This window comes from Onychostoma macrolepis, chromosome 12 (genome assembly GCF_012432095.1).
Source record: "Onychostoma macrolepis isolate SWU-2019 chromosome 12, ASM1243209v1, whole genome shotgun sequence".
Lineage (NCBI taxonomy): Eukaryota > Metazoa > Chordata > Actinopteri > Cypriniformes > Cyprinidae > Onychostoma > Onychostoma macrolepis.
The window spans coordinates 15,914,846-15,935,447 of record NC_081166.1 but is presented as its reverse complement, the minus strand read 5'-3'; the positions used below and the strand labels follow the sequence as shown (position 1 = coordinate 15,935,447).

Sequence of the window (20,602 nt, the reverse complement as noted above, 5' to 3'; positions counted from 1 at the left end):
ACATCCATCAGTTAAAATCCAGGGAAGTTATTTAGTAGCCAGACAGACACTTTGCCTAAGATAATATTCCAATACAGTGAGCAATGTAGCAAGTTACAGTAAAATTTCCATATCAGAGCTGCAAGGGCCTACTGTTGTTGTCGAATTTCTCAGTCCAGTCAATCAGTTTGGTGTGCACAAAAACATTGTGCCACCGTTATGATAAACAGACTTGATTATGTTTTTCAGGTTTGTTTGAATAGGACTGAGAATCCAAAAAATCTCAATTTCGACACACCAGAGGTTACAGTTTTGCTTTGTTGCACTGAGTCTTTGCTTATGAAAACACAAGAATCTGCCTTCATCCAGGTAATTGGAAGAATTTGTGTATGAAAATCTAGTCTAAAGTATCTGGACTTCTGTAAATATCTTTGTTGTTTTTTCACACAATTTGCTGATAGCAGCATATACAAATACTGCATTGTAGTTCTTAGCAATCATTCACATTTCAACCCTTTTGAAATTGAGAAATGTCAGTTATGAAGAGCTCTATTAAACAGAGCTGAACGCTGTGTCCAATTCTTTTAAAGAGCACCTCTTGTTTATTGAGAGTGAGGTATTTACGGTGGCATTATTAAGAGGTTGTATGCTTTTTCATCTATGGTGGCTAAATGTTGTAATTTATCAATTCCTAATTTGCATGGTTCTTGTTGTTGTTAGCACAATATATTATATGTGCATGATTTTAAATAGAATATTCAAATGAATGCATAAAATGAATCATTTTTGTCCCTTGCAGAAAATATATTTTATAGATTCAGTTAGAGAACATGTGATTAAATACAGATAAGATAAAATTGGAGTAATGTTTCTCATTAAAATAGCCATGCTTGTAATGTTTTTAATGACAATTTTAGTGTGAATATTTAATTAGCCTAAAGAAGCATGTCATTTATTAAGGCATTTGAATCATTAAAACTAGACACAAGCCATAACTGAAAGGCTGAAAACATTCTAAAACAACCGTGGGTCAGGAGCAGCTGTGTTTAGCTAGGTCTTCTCTGATGGGTGGGTGTAGCTAACGCTATCGACTGTCACATGCAACGAGCATAGCCATTTGTAAAAACCCAGCCATGAATCTTGTCATAAACCCACAGCAGCGCAACACCATGACATGTTTGTACTAGCTCTCAGGTGCCCCGTGGCACATCATCCACAATGTGCACCTGGCCACTCTTAGCTCATCAAGCGACGCTCGCCACAGCCTGACAGTGATCTTGGCTCTCTTTGCAAGGGAGGCCTTGCTGCTGCCATGCATGTGACACAGAGAAGGTGTTTTTAATGTTTGGGCAATGCCACGGCTGAAGGCTGGAACATTAAGCAATGATGTCTATAGTACAGAGGCTTTCGCTGTGGCTGGGTGATCCTGCACGCCCACACTGGGCAACACTGTCTCAGCCGACTAATCTGATAATCCCATGCAGATGTGTCTGTGAGTGAGTTTGCATCTGTGCATGTGGACCTAGAGAGAGAGAAGAGAGTGAGAATTGCAAGACTGTCAGCATCCTCCTTACGTGATTTGGTTGTTTATCCGTTTCCCTACCGGGATGAGGGATTTGTGTCACAGTTCAAAACGTTTAGATATTATGGAAATTGCCAAATGAATTGTTCTAAGTGAACCTGAATGCATAATACAGATGCAGATTGTGTTCTTGTTGATAAAAGTGTGTGAGTCGCTGAGTAGAATCGCTGCAAATGCTCCTGTAATACTGATAAAGTTTATATCTGCTAGTAAAACTTCCATTCTCACATTTGCCTCGATGCGTTTCTCGAGGGAAGTGCTAAGTTCTTCATGTTGTTTTGCTGGTCAAGGCAGTGGGTGTGTGTTTCATACCATGCCATCTGTCATATAATTTATTTATAGTAGAATAACTTTTTAAGACTGTGGTGCTGCTTGGGTCGTGGTAAGGCCATCAGAGCTAACAACACGCTCCAGTATTAAATCTTTTGTTACCATTAAGGCCCCGATATACTCATTGCAATTTTTTTTTTTTTCGGTGTTTTGTTAGGAGTAAAAAGAAGTCCAGAATACTGTATACTGTCAGCGATCTGGGTGGGGTCAGGATGAAACCAATGCTGCTGGAAGCGGTGTTTAGATGAACTCTTGATGATAAAATAAACATAATGTACAACAAAAATGAGAAAACGGTGGTTAAGAAAGCATCTGATCTTACTGATGTGGATATTATTGCACCAGCTGTGTAATTCAGCACTCCAGTCATGTCACGTTACGTATTTATACAACTGATTGCCTTAAAGCAAGCATCTTTACAGTATGAAGCATGGAAAAACCGTGTCAGTGTCTCTTTCAATTATAATGTCAACTTTCTACTATAAAGCAGCTCTCCAGTGTATTTATATTTTCACTCGTGGATGTGTGACTCGACAGACTGAACAAAAGAAATTAACCAGAGAAGATTTCCATGTCAAAGAAGGCGGAGCCCCAGAGCACATCTTTTTCAAGAATGTTTGATTTGGCAAGTTCTGATTTTGTATATCAAAGACCTTTAGCTTACTCCATACTGGTTCAGACAGCATACAGTTCACAGATCGCTTTTCTTTTTTTTTTTTTTTAAATGAGCATGACGGCTTCATTAAAGGATTAGTTCACTTTCAGAATAAAAAAATCCTGATAATTTACTCACCCCCATGTCATCCAAGATGTTCTTTCTTTCTTCAGTCGAAAATAAATTAAGGTTTTTGAAGGAAACATTCCAGGGTTTTTCTCCATATAGTATACTTAAATGGCGGCCAACAGGTTGTAGGTCCAAATTGCAGTTTCAGTGCAGCTTCAAAGGGCTCTACACAATCCCAGCTGAGGAATAAGGATCTTATCTAGCGAAAAAATAAATAAAAATGTATATGCTTTTTAACCTCTTACATTAGCTCGTCCTCATGCATTACGTAGTCATGTTGGAAATTTCATGCATGATGTAGGTGGAAGTACCGACCGAGTGTTTATAAAACTAAAAGATTTGTTGTTTTTTGAAGTTGGAGGAGTAAAAGAGATGGAGTTCTTCACCCAACCCTACTTTTTTGAGCTGAAGAACACAGACGAAGAACTAACCACGCGTGACCTTTCCAATGTGATTACGTAATGTGTGAAGTCATGCATGTGCATCGCAGAGCTAGTGCAAGTTGAGCATTTGTGGTTAAAAAGTATACTTTTTTTTTTTTTTTTTTTAAATGGCCGTTTGTTTTGCTAGATAAGACCCTTATTCCTTGGCCGGGATTGTGTAGAGCCCTTTGAAGCTACATTGAAACTGCAATTTGGACCTTCAACCCATTGGCTCTGATTAAAGTCCACTATATGGAGAAAGATCTTGGAATGTTTTCCTCAAAAGCCTTAATTTCTTTTTGACTGAAAAAAGAAAGACATGAACATCTTGGATGACATGGGGGTGAGTAAATGATCAGGAAACTTATTCTGGAAGTGAACTAATCCTTTGGAGGTTGCATGCACTTTTCATCCATGGTGGCTAAATGTTGTAATTCTTGTAATGTATTACTTCATCAAGCAGTTTTAGGCATGATATATGTACATGATTGTACAATATTCAAATCGATGCATTAAATGATTTATTATTATTTTTTTTTAATTTTTGTCCTATTATGCTTTTTCACATTTTCAACTTTAGTTAGTGTGCAATGTTGCTGTTTGGACATAAAAAGATCTGCAAGGTTCCAAAGCTCAAAGTCCACACCAAAGGCATATATTCCCTTTAACAGTAAATGCTTTTCAGGAACTACAAGTGGCTCATTCAGATTACAGTGCGCTGTTTCCAGATATTGTGACATCACAAAATCACTCATTTAAATAATTGTAGCGTTTGGACCGATCAGACACACAACTATTTGTTATATTTAACAAATAATCTCTTATGCCCCATCAACCAACCAAAGGGCCAACTATGAGGGTCTGTGGACCCTTCCCCCAAAATGCATCTAACACTTAAGAAAGGCAGAACAGGCCTCTGGTTCCAACCCATCAGATAACACTAGTTTTATTGCTCAAAGGAATGCAGGCAGAGCAACTCTCACTACCTTTTTCCTATAGGAAAGACATTATGCCATAAAAATGGACTCTTCTCTAATTAATTAATAGAAAAACCTTTGAATATCTTCAGGTCATTGTGTATATTATTACTGTTCTTGTGTATTGTGTATTGTCTTATGCATGCTCACGATAGATCACTAGTTAAGATCACATGTTTGGTCTCTATCAATTCATCTTCGGATGATCTAATTGAGAGTGTATATTATATGTTGATACCTATGCAACATATAAGTGTTCTAAGAATCTTTAATAGTTTGTATATCAACTTCCAATCCAGCTCATATGCAAATTACCATGTTCAGAGACAACGAGTCGTAAAACTTTCCCTCCAAAAGTTCAAGACACCATTGGCTCTTTGACACCCCAGAGGTGTGACCTCTATAGCAGATAAAGCTCTCACATCAGTGACGCCCCTCCAGTCTGCGGATCTTTTAGATTCTGAGAAGATGAGGATGTGAGCTAGAACTCTTCTGGACCCTTATGTTTTTGCGCCGGGCCTTGTGGCCTTGACTTTCCATTCAACCAAATCTCCTCAGACCTCAGCAGATCTCTTTCTTAGCTCTTTTTCACTTTCTACCTGGGAAGAACATTTCTACCTCAGAACACCTTTATAATTCATCACTCTTCAACCCGGAAGAACGTGATTGGGAGTCCAAAACCTTGAAACCATTAAGACTTTAATCCGAGACTGCATTCTGGACACTCGTCACAACCAAGGCAATGCAAGTATCGTAGATTTAACTAAACGAAACAGAGGTTTAGTATAAGTTATAGACCCCGTTATAAACGGCGCTGATGGTTTTACTCAGGTGGTTAAATGACTCTTCCATAACTGCATTCTCTGTTTTCTCTAATGGCTTCATTCATCCACTTTAGCTCCCCTTTGTATGTACGCGTGAGTGTATGTTTTTTTCGTTTGTTTAGATTAGTTATGTGTGTTAGCGTTTAGTTAATAAAAGTTGTGTGCACAAATTACATGAGTTTCTGGTTCTGCCTTGCAAATTAATGTCTCTTTACGATTTTGACCCTCGCTACATGCTCTAATGCATTAATAGGAAAGTATTTTCTGTGGCCACGGAAATATCCTTTCTTAGAGTTGATATGAACTTTTAATGAATGTTCGCTGGACGAACAGATCAGTTGATGACAATTTAATTCTGCTTCAGTTATTACTGTCAGCCGATATAAATAATTGTAATTATTTATATACATTTCCCTTTTGAGCTGATTTGCTACATAATTCCCAACCATGGAATATAGGAAGAGGCCTTGTTGAGCTGCGCTGGATAAGATGAAAAAGAAGAGCTGCTTTAGTAGTGTGCTGTTATGGTAAGGGCTTTCGGGAACACACTCTAAGTGGTTCACTACTCACAACGCACTGGGCCAGCTAACCAATCAGAGCACATTTTCTATTTCTGAAGGAGGGGCTTTATCGAAACAGGAACTAAACAGAGTATTTGAGATGGACTGGAAAGAGGGGTGCTGCAATAATGTAAAATATGAACAGTCAACCATGAAAACCTATTCTGGTACACCCTAAAAACTACATCAAGACTTAGTAAAAGGGCATAATGGGACGCCTTTAACTTTATAGATGCAATTAGAGAAAATATGGTAAAGTTGATAATTAGATGTTAAATAACCATGCTTGCGATGTTTCTAACGTTATGCTCTCTATAAAATTATTCCCACCTTCTCTCAATCCTGACAACGTTAGTGTGAATTTTTAATTAGCCCGAAGAAGCATTTAATTTAATTAAGCATGTAATTCATTAAAACAAGACACAAGGCGTATTTTAAACCCCTAAAATGCTGAAAACTGCCTGAACTTCTATATCAACTGTGGATCAAGAACAGCTGTGTCTGAAACAACATGAAGTTGATTATATAAATACAAATTTGCGTGGAATGTGTTGTAAAGTTTACGTTATCTCCAATCACTTTTCATATCTCATACAAAACAAGACTCCCTAGATGCTCCCAAATGCTAATGGCTAGTATGGCAACGTTGCTTAATACAGTTGTGTTCATGCAGGGTCCCCCCACACACACACTGGACAGCTAGTTGTCTGCCATTTTAACAAATTAACAAAACGCAATACTTTTTTTTTTTTTTCTATTTGTAAAGTAAGAATTTTTATGAGAAAATGTTGAAAGTTTAATGGGAGAAGCTAGGGTTATTATTTATTAATTCATTAAATTTAACTAAAGGATTAATTGACTAATCAGAAAATAATTGATAGATTAACTTTAAAACCATCCATAGATTAATCATCAAAATAATCTTTAGTTGCAGCCCTAATTCGAATGTACAGAATGTCGTTGCTGTTGAGAAGTCCTTATTTTACCTCTAAAACGATTATGCCATGGCTTTGAAGAAGCCGGTTCAGAGGTCCGTTCAGTGGCACAGAGGAATGATGAAACGTATCAAGGGTGATTACACATACAGCATATCGCCTGGCCTTTTTATATTGATAAACGGTTCAGGATGCTTGGGCTTGATTGAAAGAGTCCACCGGGGATGAGCCCTGCAACATTACACTGGTGCAGCTGGATCCATAATGTGGTGCCACAAACGGGCCGAGTGAAAGACAATTATCTCATAAGTCAGTAAGCACAGCTGTCGGCAAGGTCAAGTTTCATTTATGGGCGGCATTTGCGCCTCTTTCTCTTTTCACCCTGCATGGATGAGCCTCGGGACTGCCTCTGTTCCATGATGAATACTAATGGTCGCCTCTGACAATTAGTTTCTGATGAAGTGTTTATTTACAGCATCACCTAGTTTCTCTGAGACTTCTGGAAGTGCCATGTGTAGGTACTTTATCACTTGGGTTTGAAATGCTCTTTAGAAGGATCAGGGATATAAATGTATGCAGTAGTAGAGTACCAATTCTCTTTTGTTGTTCTCTACTTCCATTGAGGAAAAACACTTTGAGTTGTGTACTGTATATAAATTGCCTTTTTTAAACCAATAGTACAAACAAAGTGTTAGATGGTGTTACTCTATGAAATGAATCTGATTCTGCTAAGTTAACCTTATTGTAATCAAGTTGTTCTCTTACATGTGGGAAGAAGAAAAAAAACAGTTGTAGGACAAAAAAATACCGGATTTGAACATGCACTTGGGTTAATGCTGGGTTAAAAACATTATTTTGACCCAGCTTGTTGGGTTTTATACACTTTGGTTTTACACAAGTAAATGTTTTAGGATGTGACCGTAACAGCAACAGCAACAGCAGCCAATGAGAAACTGTGGGAAGAAAACTGGCATCAGTAAGCTGTTCCAGTTCATTAAATGACAATCTTATATATTCATGATTGAAAAGTTACATCAAAATCAGCTTCACTTCTTGCCATCTCATCTGTCAGACATTTGAGATTCAGTTTCAACCTGTTAAATGCATAGCGCGACTATAGCTGTGTTACTAGCACACTATGATCAATAGCGCTGTAGTCAGTGGAGCGCACAGGAAACTTTATTACATATAATAGTGATGTAGCGTCATGTTTTAGCCCTGGTCGGGCCAGAGGTTGTCTTATTGGGAGTTGCAAGGTTCTGTAGTACTTACCTTTGGCAAAAAACGTAACGGCTAACTTGGATCACGTGAGGCACCTCAGCCAGTCATACAATGGCCTCTGAGCAAACTGGATGCTGTGCAAAGTAAATGTATTTCTGAAAGGCCAAGCCAGTTTTAGAAGTAGCCTGACTTTTCTTTTCTTTATTAATGGATATTAAGTCTTTATTATTGGCTTGCCAGAGTGATTTGAGCTAAAGCAAAAAATATAGTTTGGAAGATGGATTTGTGAAATATTACACAGCATAGCTTCAATGCTTGAAAAAAAAGAAAAAAAAAACCTTTCTAAGGAGTAAAGATCAACAGAACAGTTTCCTACAACCATCTTAAATACAGTACAGTTGTCCATTTTATGCTCTGTGTAAAGCATAATTTAGTCAAGAAACATTAAACAGCAGGGTAAACTGGTGAAAAACAACTGTAAATTAAACTCAGGGGCATCCTTATGGTGCCCTTATTAAACTGTATTTTAAGACTTGGATGTCTGTCAGCTTGTCATATTTCTAAATATGCTGTAACTAAGGAAAATTAAATGTGGTAGGAAAAATGCAAACCTTGCGCTCAAATGGTAGTGCCTTATTTTCATGTGTATCAGGGGCACAATTGCATGTGCTCCCACAGGTCCAGTTCTCTCTGCAGCTGTGTGAATTTTATATATTCTGTGGTCTGTAATATACACATTAAAGAGTCCCTCATGCCAGATAGATGCTAATAATAATGAGCATCACTCGTATCTTAACATAAACAGTCTTTTAGCACCTATTTGGTGTTGTAGAAGTTCTATTTGGTTGAATAATGTTGCTTCTCATCCAATCTCTATGGATTGGCATTTTGAGCAACTTTGTGGGTCTCTACTCTAACACACAAAAAATTAACAATCATTTGCTCAATACTTATTATACTCAGCACTAGTAGCCTCCTCTGGTCATATCACCGGGCTTCTGCAGAAACCAAATATACCAATAATTAAAATATTGCGCCACTTGCACTATTACGTTTTCCTAAAGTTGCTCGTCCACACTGACATTTCTGAAAACACTTAAATCACCTTGCTGTGAAAGCTTAAAACGTCATAAATGCTCACTGAAATAATAATAAGAATAAAATTGTTCATCCAGGTGGCACTCAAAATGAACATTCAGAGTACACTGTAAAAAGTGAAAGTTGACTTAACTTAATCATTTTAAGGCAACGGGTTTCCTCAATTTTTTTAAGTATATGATTATTATTTTTTTTTAAAGTTAAGTGAACTTGACAATTCAATTAACTTATTTTTTAATTACCATTTACTTAAAATTTTAAGGCAACGGGTTTCCTCAATTTTTTTAAGTTAAGTCAACTTATCACTTTTTACAGTGTACGGTCTTAAAAGCATCTATCGTGTGATCAATAGAATCTTTGCAGAATGTAATATGAAGATTGTACAAAGTAACATATATCTTTAGCAACATTATTAAAGTGAATAGCAGGCACAACAATGCCGCTACAACCATAGATATATATTGTCGCATTACTAAATGAGTCATTTACGAATATCTTCGCTTGCAAATTGATGTACTTTTGCATTGAAAAAATGCATTTTTTTAAATATTCATCCAGATTAATGTGGACTTTGAGATCTAGGCAAGAGATTCAATGCGAAAGTACATTTCATTGATGCCTTCAGCAGGCAAATGTTTAAAGAGAAACCCATAGGTTTAAACCGTGTTAGTGAACTACAGTAGTTAGTACAGAATGAGTACTCGCCTACCTAATTACTCACACACATCTCTAATCTCTAGTAGTGACAAATGTAGACAAATTTGCCTCTGTGCCTTTTATGTTTAGCTGTTGTGAAGTGCCTCTTTGAAAATCCTTTACCAAGCAGGGGGGTCCCTCCATTGGGAACAGGGATCAGAAAATTAGTGTTAATTACTTTTTGATCTATTGACACTAACTCTGCAGACATTCAATAGGTTTGTTACCTCTGTGCTGCAACCGCCCTCATCTATTCATTTGATTACCCAACTTTGAATAATGCATGAGCAAGTCAGCTGCTGGGAAGCGGCACCATTTGTAAAATGCTGAAAAGGCAATGCCAGCAGCATTCAATCATTTGAATGTTATTATTAAGCCAATCATTTGAATGCCATTATTAAAGCGTAAAGTGTAAACCCTGTTGGATCTGAGATGATACCGTCCCTTAGAGGCAGTTCGGATTTAATCTGCTGAATATGTATCGTCTTGCATCGAACGTGGGGCCATTGTCTATTTAGTAATTATTTTCACTCTCTTTGATTAGTTTTGACAGGAAGCAAAGCGATGCAGATGTCGCCACACACATCCTGACTGTAGACTTCAGCACGCCGCCAATTACTTGAAGTCTTTCGGACAGAACCTTGTGAAATTAACAGCTTTAAATGTCTATGACTTACGACTTCATTTTCACTTTATAGATTTGAAGCATTTCTTTCTGCTGAAGCCAGTAAATATGTTATTGGGGTATCGCCAAGCTGTGTGGGAAATGGAATAGAACTTAGCTGCTTTGCTCAAACTGCTGTCATAATGAAATATGTGATGTCTCATTTTCATGCAGCCCTGTACATTCAACTGGGACACACATAAGATCTGAGTGCAATGAATTCCATTCAATCACAACAGTTCCTTTGGTCCCTGTAAGCTTACATCCATATACACACTTACATGAAAGCCATCAGAGCTCTCATTTTAATCACAATAGGCATAAAACACTACACTTGGATGTTCTATGGAAAGCTTTTGTCACATAAAGTCTGGAGTGCTTGAGTCTTATGCTTTCAGAAATGATCAATTGGCGTTATGTTTTCCTATCCTGTTTCTGTCCGGCTAATGACGGCAGCTTTGAGCTGCAGGGTTGGGAGCTTTGTTTTCCCCACTGAGAGGGAGAGAGATGGTGTGATGCAGTGTGTGATGCTTGTCCTGGAGCTTCCACTAAAGCTCTCCTGTATTATTACGCCAGTGTCCCTCAGGAGAACATGGCTGATGAATTGTTATTGCCTCTCACTCCATACTAACTTCTGCTTGAAGTTAGATCCTGACAGGATACCTGAGACTAGGAGAGGGAGAACGATTTGTGATGTTCATCAGTTGGTGATGAGATATAAAATTCTGTAGTTTTCACAGTTTTGTGGGCCTTGACATATTCAAACAGTTACTACTGTAATGATCATACATTGTTTAATGTACTATTTGCAGGGTGAAAAACCGTAACCCTAACTTTACTTGAACCCTAGTTTATAGTCAGTGTATTTGTGAAAAAACAAAACAAAGCAAAATTCTGCAAAATATGATCTTTTGTGTATAGCAGAAGACAGGTTTAGTAAATGGTGAACTATCCCTTTACTGTCTGCAGTACATATCAAATATACTTTTACAGTATTGTTTGTTTGTTTGTTTTGTTTCCCCAAAACAATACAAGATGAGTGAAAAATTAAGAATTTTACTTGCATGATGCTGGATCCACTCCAGTAGGTGTCACTGTAAATCCAATACCATTATGTATATATTATGTTTTGAAAGACAAATTTGAGAACTAGCCCTAAAGCAATTTAAAATCACTATTCAGAATTACTAGTGCAGTATGAAAAGTCTGCCAACATCCAGAAGTTGTCCTCATTCATAGGGATCTTTAATCAAGCAGCTTTAGCATTGTGGTCAACTTCAGTTTTAGGGTTTCAACAGCATTATGTTCAGATAAAGTAGTACTCAGTGAAATTGTTAGCTTCACTGTGGTGTTAGATTTTTTTCCAGTAGAGCCTCTAAGAGGAGGAAGCATTTTCACCTCTCCAGCCACCTCCTCTTTTTGTGAAATTGAACCACTCTCCTGCATTAGTTCTTGTCCTTGATGGAAGGATTAACCCTCTTCCAGTTCCATTAAAAGGCAGCCTTGTCACCTCTGGCCTCAAAGTCATGTTTTCCAGTGGCAGGAAGGACGAGAAAGTTTAGGTGTAAAAATGCAATATCCTAAAATCTTGCTTTGTAATTTCAGGCCGTGACCTCCTTTAGCAGCGGGATCTTTACTTGGTCACTTCAATTATAAACTACAGCCCTGGTTCAATCGGATCTCTTGTCGGGTTCACACAAAACACATCTCCATTCTAATGTTTGAGGAACAAAAGTGGAGGCTTTTAATTCCAGTTTTGTGCTTCTTTTGCAGGGCTGTTTGCTAGAAATTATTTTTGAATGAAGAATGACAGAGAAAACGGTGAATGGTCATTCAATAAAAATGTTTGTTCTATAATTAATGCTAAATCACTCCAATTTTCCTCTTCTTTCCTCACAGCTCAGCCAAATCCACCCAAAATCCACGAGGGATGGTGGGCTTACAAAGAAGTTGTTCAGGGGAGCTTTGTTCCAGGTAATCATTTTACAACAGCTTTTTATCAGTGTTCACGAGTGGCTTTCCCTACGCTCATGTTAAGCACATGTATTCTACATTAGTTTTAATTAGAAAACAGTTATTGCTTTGTGATGTAAAATCACATTTTGTCAATCATTTGGGTCCTATTAAATATGTGTAATTAACTAAGCATTTTATTTTAAGGTATAGTTTGCCCTAAGTTCGAGCCTAGTAGAGCCTATTTTATACTCGCCACATCAGCACGAGTGCGAAGGTGTATGCAGCGCGCTGCAAAAATGACGCGAATATGAGGAAACGATGGCGGACGGAGGATTTGGTTTTCAAGCTAAAGTAAAAGACCGCTTCTTAAAGCAGAGAAGGTGAACGTTGATATTCTTGTGGAAAAAAACATGCAAGTTTAGTTTTACTTTTTTTTTTTTTTTAATTTGAAAAGTTTGTTATCATTATTGTTTACCTCACGTCATGCTATGGAGGCTTTCTTTAAAAAAAAAAAATATATATATATATATATTTATTTGATTCCTCAATGTTTGCTAAACGTTTTGTTATTCATTAGCCGGTATATAATACTGCACGTGGTGTATGCCATGTCTCATCTTATTTGTCATTGTAGCCTACTGTTTTATTGTTGTTGTGCTTTTTAATTAAGAATGACAATAAATCCATCTTTTGTTTTAGTCTTAAAAAGTAAAAGGTATCTAGATGTAAGCAAAACAGACAATTATCTTTTCTTGTAAAACGTGACAACAAGATCGTGAATTCGATCGGCTTATATCATGGCAAAAGAGGAAGTCCCGTTCACAAAATTCAAATCACAAATAATACTACTGATGAAAAAGAACAGGTTGAATGTTAAACACTTTCGTACCACATAACTATAAACTATGATAAAAGTTCATCAGCATGCATTGATTAATCCCTTGTTGTAGCAAAAATTGCGACCAAATTATGTGCTTGTGCGACAAACTGAGAAAGTTAGTCGCAAAAGAGTGAGAGAGAGGGGGGTGGGATCAGGAAAGGTTCTCAAGCTGGGATTTGAACTCAGGATGCCCAAAACGCAACACCGTTATATGTCGGCACACTACCCACAAGGCTGTCAGCACCGACCATTTGATATTTTTAACTTCAAACTGTTACTTCTGGCTAAAATAGGAGTCCTCTGTCCTATGCTTTCTCGATTGATCAAGCACCATTTATGCCGAACAGGTTGAAATGCATGGAGGATTCCTCTGACTTTGGTTGTATTTTTCATATGTTCAGGTTAAGGATTCTTCAGAAAGGTTTACAAACTCGAGAATCTGTCCAAGTAATTCCTGATGCTTGAGCACAAGTCAGATTTCATTGTAAATTGTTCTGCTAATGAAGATGTTCTGACTTGAGTTATAGGGATGTGAGAATGGTCATTCTTCTGGTCTTCAGAGGGTTGTTGTTTCTTTCTATCTATTCTGTGTAGTTGCACATCGTTTTAAACTTTGAAGCAATCAATTTGTGTCATAGAGATTTGAATCGGATAAAATACTGATTTAAAAATCAGTGAATGTTTGCCACATTTATTATTAGTGCCACATTTCTACAGATTTCAAAGACACTGGGTCTTATTTACTAATTGTGCTCAAGTTGAATATGCACATGATTTTATTTCTAAAAATATTAAGATGCATTTTTTTTTCGGCCAGTTTAATGCAGTGTAGCTACTGTATGTGCATACGCACAGTTAGTGAATAAGACCCATTATCTGGAGATGAAATTTATTTTTCACCGATTGCTCTTTCTGTCTCTCTCTCTCTATAAACTATAAACCTCTTTGTGGAATAGTGGTGTGATGAGGATCTGTTAGGGTCAGCAAAGGGCCATCAACCTACATAACATGAGCAAGCCTGACGTCCAAGCTTATAGTTTATGATACCTTATTTATGTTTATGGTTTTATGTGCTCTTTGATCCTTTTTTTTTTTTTTTAGAGGATTACACTGTTCAACGTTATGAGGGAGGGTAAAAAGAAGGATTTTAAAAGAGATAAAGCTGGAGAAAAGTTTTAAACCTTTGTCTCTGAGTCAGAGTCACATCCTGTGGAATATCACGCTGGGCTTAGATGCACAGCATCTTGAGCTGCTGAGAGGGGTGTTGGATTGGCAATCTGGTTCCTGTTTATTCACCAGAGGTGTGGGAAGGACTTCGTGTTAGGGAAGGGACAGCTGTATTTTGATGATTGTTTAATGCTCTGTGCCCAGAACACTAAAGTGCCTGTTATCTATGAGCCCCAGCATTCGTGTTTCTGAGAAGCTGTACTGTATGTTGCATCAGTGTGATCTGAGTGTGCCTGTGGGGCAGTGGAATGGATGGAGCCCCTGACCGCTGCTGGCTGATGAGCTACAACACGTTCAACTCTCACCAGTGTTCTTAGCATGGCTTTGATATTGCACACTGCAGCTGATTTTGTTGTAAAAGACCGAGAAAAGAAGAAATTCTAGTCATTTACACCGTCATACATCCATATCCAATTCAGAGTACAAGTGGGTGGCATCATGTTGTAGGCTATACTATTATATCTGTGGCACAATTAAAAAAAAAAAAAAGTTTTAGATTTTTTATTATTATTATTATTATTAGCAGTAGTAGTAGTAGCAGCAGCAGCAGCATATTTTTGACAGAAATTGTTACATTTATTCAGCAAAATGTTGACCAGTTGACCAAAAATGACATGAAGGCATTTAGAATGTTTCAAAAGATTTATATTTCAAATCAATGCTGTTCTTTTGATCTTTCCATTCATCAAAGATATATATATATATATACACAGTGAGGAAAATAAGTATTTGAACACCCTGCTATTTTGCAAGTTCTCCCACTTAGAAATCATGGAGGGGTCTGAAATTGTCATCGTAGGTGCATGTCCACTGTGAGAGACATAATCTAAAAAAAAAAAATCCAGAAATCACAATGTATGATTTTTTAACTATTTATTTGTATGATACAGCTGCAAATAAGTATTTGAACACCTGAGAAAATCAATGTTAATATTTGGTACAGTAGCCTTTGTTTGCAATTACAGAGGTCAAACGTTTCCTGTAGTTTTTCACCAGGTTTGCACACACTGCAGGAGGGATTTTGGCCCACTCCTCCACACAGATCTTCTCTAGATCAGTCAGGTTTCTGGCCTGTCGCTGAGAAACACGGAGTTTGAGCTCCCTCAAAGATTCTCTATTGGGTTTAGGTCTGGAGACTGGCTAGGCCACGCCAGAACCTTGATATGCTTCTTACAGAGCCACTCCTTGGTTATCCTGGCTGTGTGCTTGGTCATTGTCATGTTGGAAGACCCAGCCTCGACCCATCTTCAATGCTCTAACTGAGGGAAGGAGGTTGTTCCCCAAAATCTCGCAATACATGGCCCCGGTCATCCTCTCCTTAATACAGTGCAGTCGCCCTGTCCCATGTGCAGAAAAACACCCCAAAGCATGATGCTACCACCCCATGCTTCACAGTAGGGATGGTGTTCTTGGGATGGTACTCATCATTCTTCTTCCTCCAAACACGTTTAGTGGAATTATGACCAAAAGTTCTATTTTGGTCTCATCTGACCACATGACTTTCTCCCATGACTCCTCTGGATCATCCAAATGGTCATTGGCAAACTTAAGTCGGGCCTGGACATGTGCTGGTTTAAGCAGGGGAACCTTCCGTGCCATGCATGATTTCAAACCATGACGTCTTAGTGTATTACCAACAGTAACCTTGGAAGCGGTGGTCCCAGCTCTTTTCAGGTCATTGACCAGCTCCTCCCGTGTAGTTCTGGGCTGATTTCTCACCTTTCTTAGGATCATTGAGACCCCACGAGGTGAGATCTTGCATGGAGCCCCAGTCCGAGGGAGATTGACAGTCATGTTTAGCTTCTTCCATTTTCTAATGATTGCTCCAACAGTGGACCTTTTTCACCAAGCTGCTTGGCAATTTCCCGTAGCCCTTTCCAGCCTTGTGGAGGTGTACAATTTTGTCTCTAGTGTCTTTGGACAGCTCTTTGGTCTTGGCCATGTTAGTAGTTGGATTCTTACTGATTGTATGGGGTGGACAGGTGTCTTTATGCAGCTAACGACCTCAAACAGGTGCATCTAATTTAGGATAATAAATGGAGTGGAGGTGGACATTTTAAAGGCAGACTAACAGGTCTTTGAGGGTCAGAATTCTAGCTGATAGACAGGTGTTCTAATACTTATTTGCAGCTGTATCATACAAATAAATAGTTAAAAATCATACATTGTGATTTCTGGATTTTTTTTAGATTGTCTCTCACAGTGGACATGCACCTACGATGACAATTTCAGACCCCTCCATGATTTCTAAGTGGGAGAACTTGCAAAATAGCAGGGTGTTCAAATACTTATTTTCCTCACTATATATATATATAAATAAATATGTAGCACAACATTTTTTTTCAACAAAGATAATAATGAAAAATGTTACCTGAGCATAAAATCAGCATTAGAATGATTTCTGAAGGATCATGTGACATTGAAGACTGGAGTAATTGCTGCTGAAAATTCAGCTGTGCCACCAAATGAAAACATTTTTATAATATATTTTAAAATGTATAAAAATAGAAAGCAGATTTTAAATTGTAATATTTCACATTATTTTATGAATGAATGAATGAATGAATGGGTTGGTCAAATAAATGCAACCTTCATGAGCATAGTAGTGTAAAACATTTAAAATTACTCATTTTAATATTGTTTTTGTCTAGGTGTTTGCTAGTATTTTTATGTGTGTGTGTGTGTGTGTGTGTGTGTATATATATATATACACACAGTGGGTACGGAAAGTATTCAGACCCCCTTAAATTTTTCACTCTTTGTTATATTGCAGCCATTTGCTAAAATCATTTAAGTTAATTTTTTCCCCTCATTAATGTACACACAGCACCCCATATTGACAGAAAAACACAGAATTGTTGACATTTTTGCTGATTTATTAAAAAAGAAAAACTGAAATATCACATGGTCCTAAGTATTCAGACCCTTTGCTCAGTATTTAGTAGAAGCACCCTTTTGATCTAATACAGCCATGAGTCTTTTTGGGAAAGATGCAACAAGTTTTTCACACCTGGATTTGGGGATCCTCTGCCATTCCTCTTTGCAGATCCTCTCCAGTTCTGTCAGGTTGGATGGTAAACGTTAGTGGACAGCCATTTTTAGGTCTCTCCAGAGATGCTCAATTGGGTTTAAGTCATGGCTCTGGCTGGGCCATTCAAGAACAGTCACGGAGTTGTTGTGAAGCCACTCCTTCGTTATTTTAGCTGTGTGCTTAGGGTCATTGTCTTGTTGGAAGGTAAACCTTCGGCCCAGTCTGAGGTCCTGAGCACTCTGGAGAAGGTTTTCGTCCAGGATATCCCTGTACTTGGCCGCATTCATCTTTCCCTCGATTGCAACCAGTCGTCCTGTCCCTGCAGCTGAAAAACACCCCACAGCATGATGCTGCCACCACCATGCTTCACTGTTGGGACTGTATTGGACAGGTGATGAGCAGTGCCTGGTTTTCCACACATACCGCTTAGAATTAAGGCCAAAAAGTTCTATCTTGGTCTCATCAGACCAGAGAATCTTATTCAGGTGTTTTTTAGCAAACTCCATGCGGGCTTTCATGTGTCTTGCACTGAGGAGAGGCTTCTGTCGGGCCACTCTGCCATAAAGCCCCGACTGGTGGAGGGCTGCAGTGATGGTTGACTTTCTACAACTTTCTCCCATCTCCCGACTGCATCTCTGGAGCTCAGCCACAGTGATCTTTGAGCTCTTCTCCCCCGATAGCTCAGTTTGGCCGGACGGCCAGCTCTAGGAAGGGTTCTGGTCATCCCAAACGTCTTCCATTTAAGGATTATGGAGGCCACTGTGCTCTTAGGAACCTTAAGTGCAGCAGAAATGTTTTTGTAACCTTGGCCAGATCTGTGCCTTGCCACAATTCTGTCTCTGAGCTCTTCAGGCAGTTCCTTTGACCTCATGATTCTCATTTGCTCTGACATGCACTGTGAGCTGTAAGGTCTTATATAGACAGGTGTGTGGCTTTCCTAATCAAGTCCAATCAGTATAATCAAACACAGCTGGACTCAAATGAAGGCGTAGAACCATCTCAAGGATGATCAGAAGAAATGGACAGCACCTGAGTTAAATATATGAGTGTCACAGCAAAGGGTCTGAATACTTAGGACCATGTGATATTTCAGTTTTTCTTTTTTAATAAATCTGCAAAAATGTCAACAATTCTGTGTTTTTCTGTCAATATGTGGTGCTGTGTGTACATTAATGAGGGAAAAAAAAAAAACTTGATTGAATTTAGCAAATGGCTGCAATATAACAAAGAGTGAAAAATTTAAGGGGGTCTGAATACTTTCCGTACCCACTGTATATTAGGGGTGGAACGTTACACTGATGTCACGGTTCGGTACGTACCTTGGTTCGTGTTTTCGGGTCACGGTTCGATACGATTTTGGTACAACAGGAAAAAAAAAAATCTACTATGCTCGGTTTGTTTTCATTTATTTTGAACAGACAGTAGTACAAATTACCTGGATGTGAAAATACTATTACATTGTTATACCAAATCTGCAGTACATATATACATACAAGGAATAAATTCTTGAAATATATTTGATTTAGTTTACAGATAAACAAGGGGAAACAGTGCGACAGGTAGCCTATATGTGCTGAGTTTAATTTTTGTGAAGCGCTTAATTTGTTCACAGAAAGGAAACTCAGATGGCAGAAAGCGACATTATTTGTTTTCTTTATTTTTCTGCTTTCTGATTCTGCAGGTATAAGGAAAGAGTTGAAGTGATCGCGCCGACACAGACAGAAACACACACACACACACACACAAAAACATATCAGTTCCAGCATTGCTAACTTGACAGCACGGTTGGTAGGCTACTTTATCAAAATAAAACGCAGTGAACCAAACATCAGCGCGCCCTCCACTGTGTCACCGTTGGAACGCGACTGAAGTACAAAACCTATAATTTACATGATAAATAATTGTTTAGCATTCAGATACGTTACATCGCAAATATGGAAATATTATGGAATATTTGGATTTGTGCCAAATGAGAGAGGTATGATACACCAGCACAAAGCTCAATTTTGCAAACAGTTGGGTGCGCAAGCCTTTAAAGTATACTCCTTTGTCAGTCTATGTGAGAGACGCGTTCAGAATCAGCACATGGTCACTGTCTAGTGGGCTTTGTTTTCAAGTGCGCAACTCATGGCATTCGCTGTTCTTCTGCTGGCGGTTATCAAACAGCGCTGCATTACTGCGGGCGCCCCTTCTGGATTGGGGGTGAATTGCCTGTATTCGTTGTAAGGCCTCATGCACCGAACCGAGACGATATATATATATATATATATATATATATATATATATATATATATATATATATATATATATATATATATATATATATATATATATATATATATATATATATATATATATATATATATATATATATATATATATATATATATATATATATAGTTTACAGTATAATATTACAGTATACAATATCTAAATACAGTATAATATTTTGATAAAATAGTGAAAATAGTATACTTTTAATACCATCTTTTGTCAGTTATTAGCCTTGAAATATTGTGTTACTTGAAACAAGATCAATTTAGTTGGGAAGCAAAATTATATACAATATTTAGTTTTCAGTCAATGTATCTTACATACAGAATCTGAATCAGAAAGAGCTTTATTGCCAAGTATGTTTGCACATACAAGGAATTTGTTTTAGTGTCACAGCTTCCAGTTCTCAGAAGCAGCAGCAACAACAACAACAACAACAACACACCGACAATAAAAATAAGATGTGAATAATATATTATTATTATTATTATTATTATTATAAATTGTATCTACAGGTCTGCTATAGATATACTAGAATGTAGGGTGATAAATAAATATGAAGTTATTGCACATATATTTATTGCACAGTGGGAGAACATTTAACTGTTCATGAGGTAGATTGCCTGGGGAAAGAAACTGTTCTTGTGCCTGACTGTCCTGGTATTCGGTGCTCTGTTGCGCTGAGCAGATGGCAAAAGTAAAAAAAAAAAAAAAGGCATGGATGTGAGGGATCCAGAGTGATTTTCTGAGCCCTTTTTCTCACTCTAGATGTATACAGTTCTTGGAGGCTGGGCAGGGGAGTACCAATAATCCTTTCAGCAGACCGAACTGTCCTCTGTAGTCTTCTGATTTCTGATTTCTGATTTTGTAGCTGAGCCAAACCAGACAGTTATTGAAGTACACAGGACAGACTCAATGACGGCTGAGTAGAACTGTGTGAGCAACTCCTGTGGTAGGTTGAATTTCCTCTGCTGACGAAGGAAGTACAACCTTTGTTGGGACTTTTTAGCAATGGAGTCTATGTGAGTGTCCCACTTAAGCTCCTGAGAGATGATGGTGCCCAGGAACCTGAATGTCTCCACTGCAGCCACAGTGCTGTCCATGATGGTGAGTGCAGGCGGGTTTCTCCTGAAGTCCACGATCATCTCCACCGTTCTGAGTG

General features: G+C 38.0%; 1 protein-coding gene across 1 annotated transcript in view; it reads left to right on the top strand.

The window, feature by feature from the left end:
* The window catches only part of ca10a (carbonic anhydrase Xa), a 164,898-nt gene that overhangs the window by 3,427 nt on the left and 140,869 nt on the right, over positions 1-20,602 (top strand). The window contains exon 3 of the mRNA XM_058794485.1: positions 11,972-12,046. Within this exon, the coding sequence (XP_058650468.1) occupies positions 11,972-12,046 (75 nt within the window). The remainder of the gene's footprint in view (positions 1-11,971; positions 12,047-20,602) is intronic.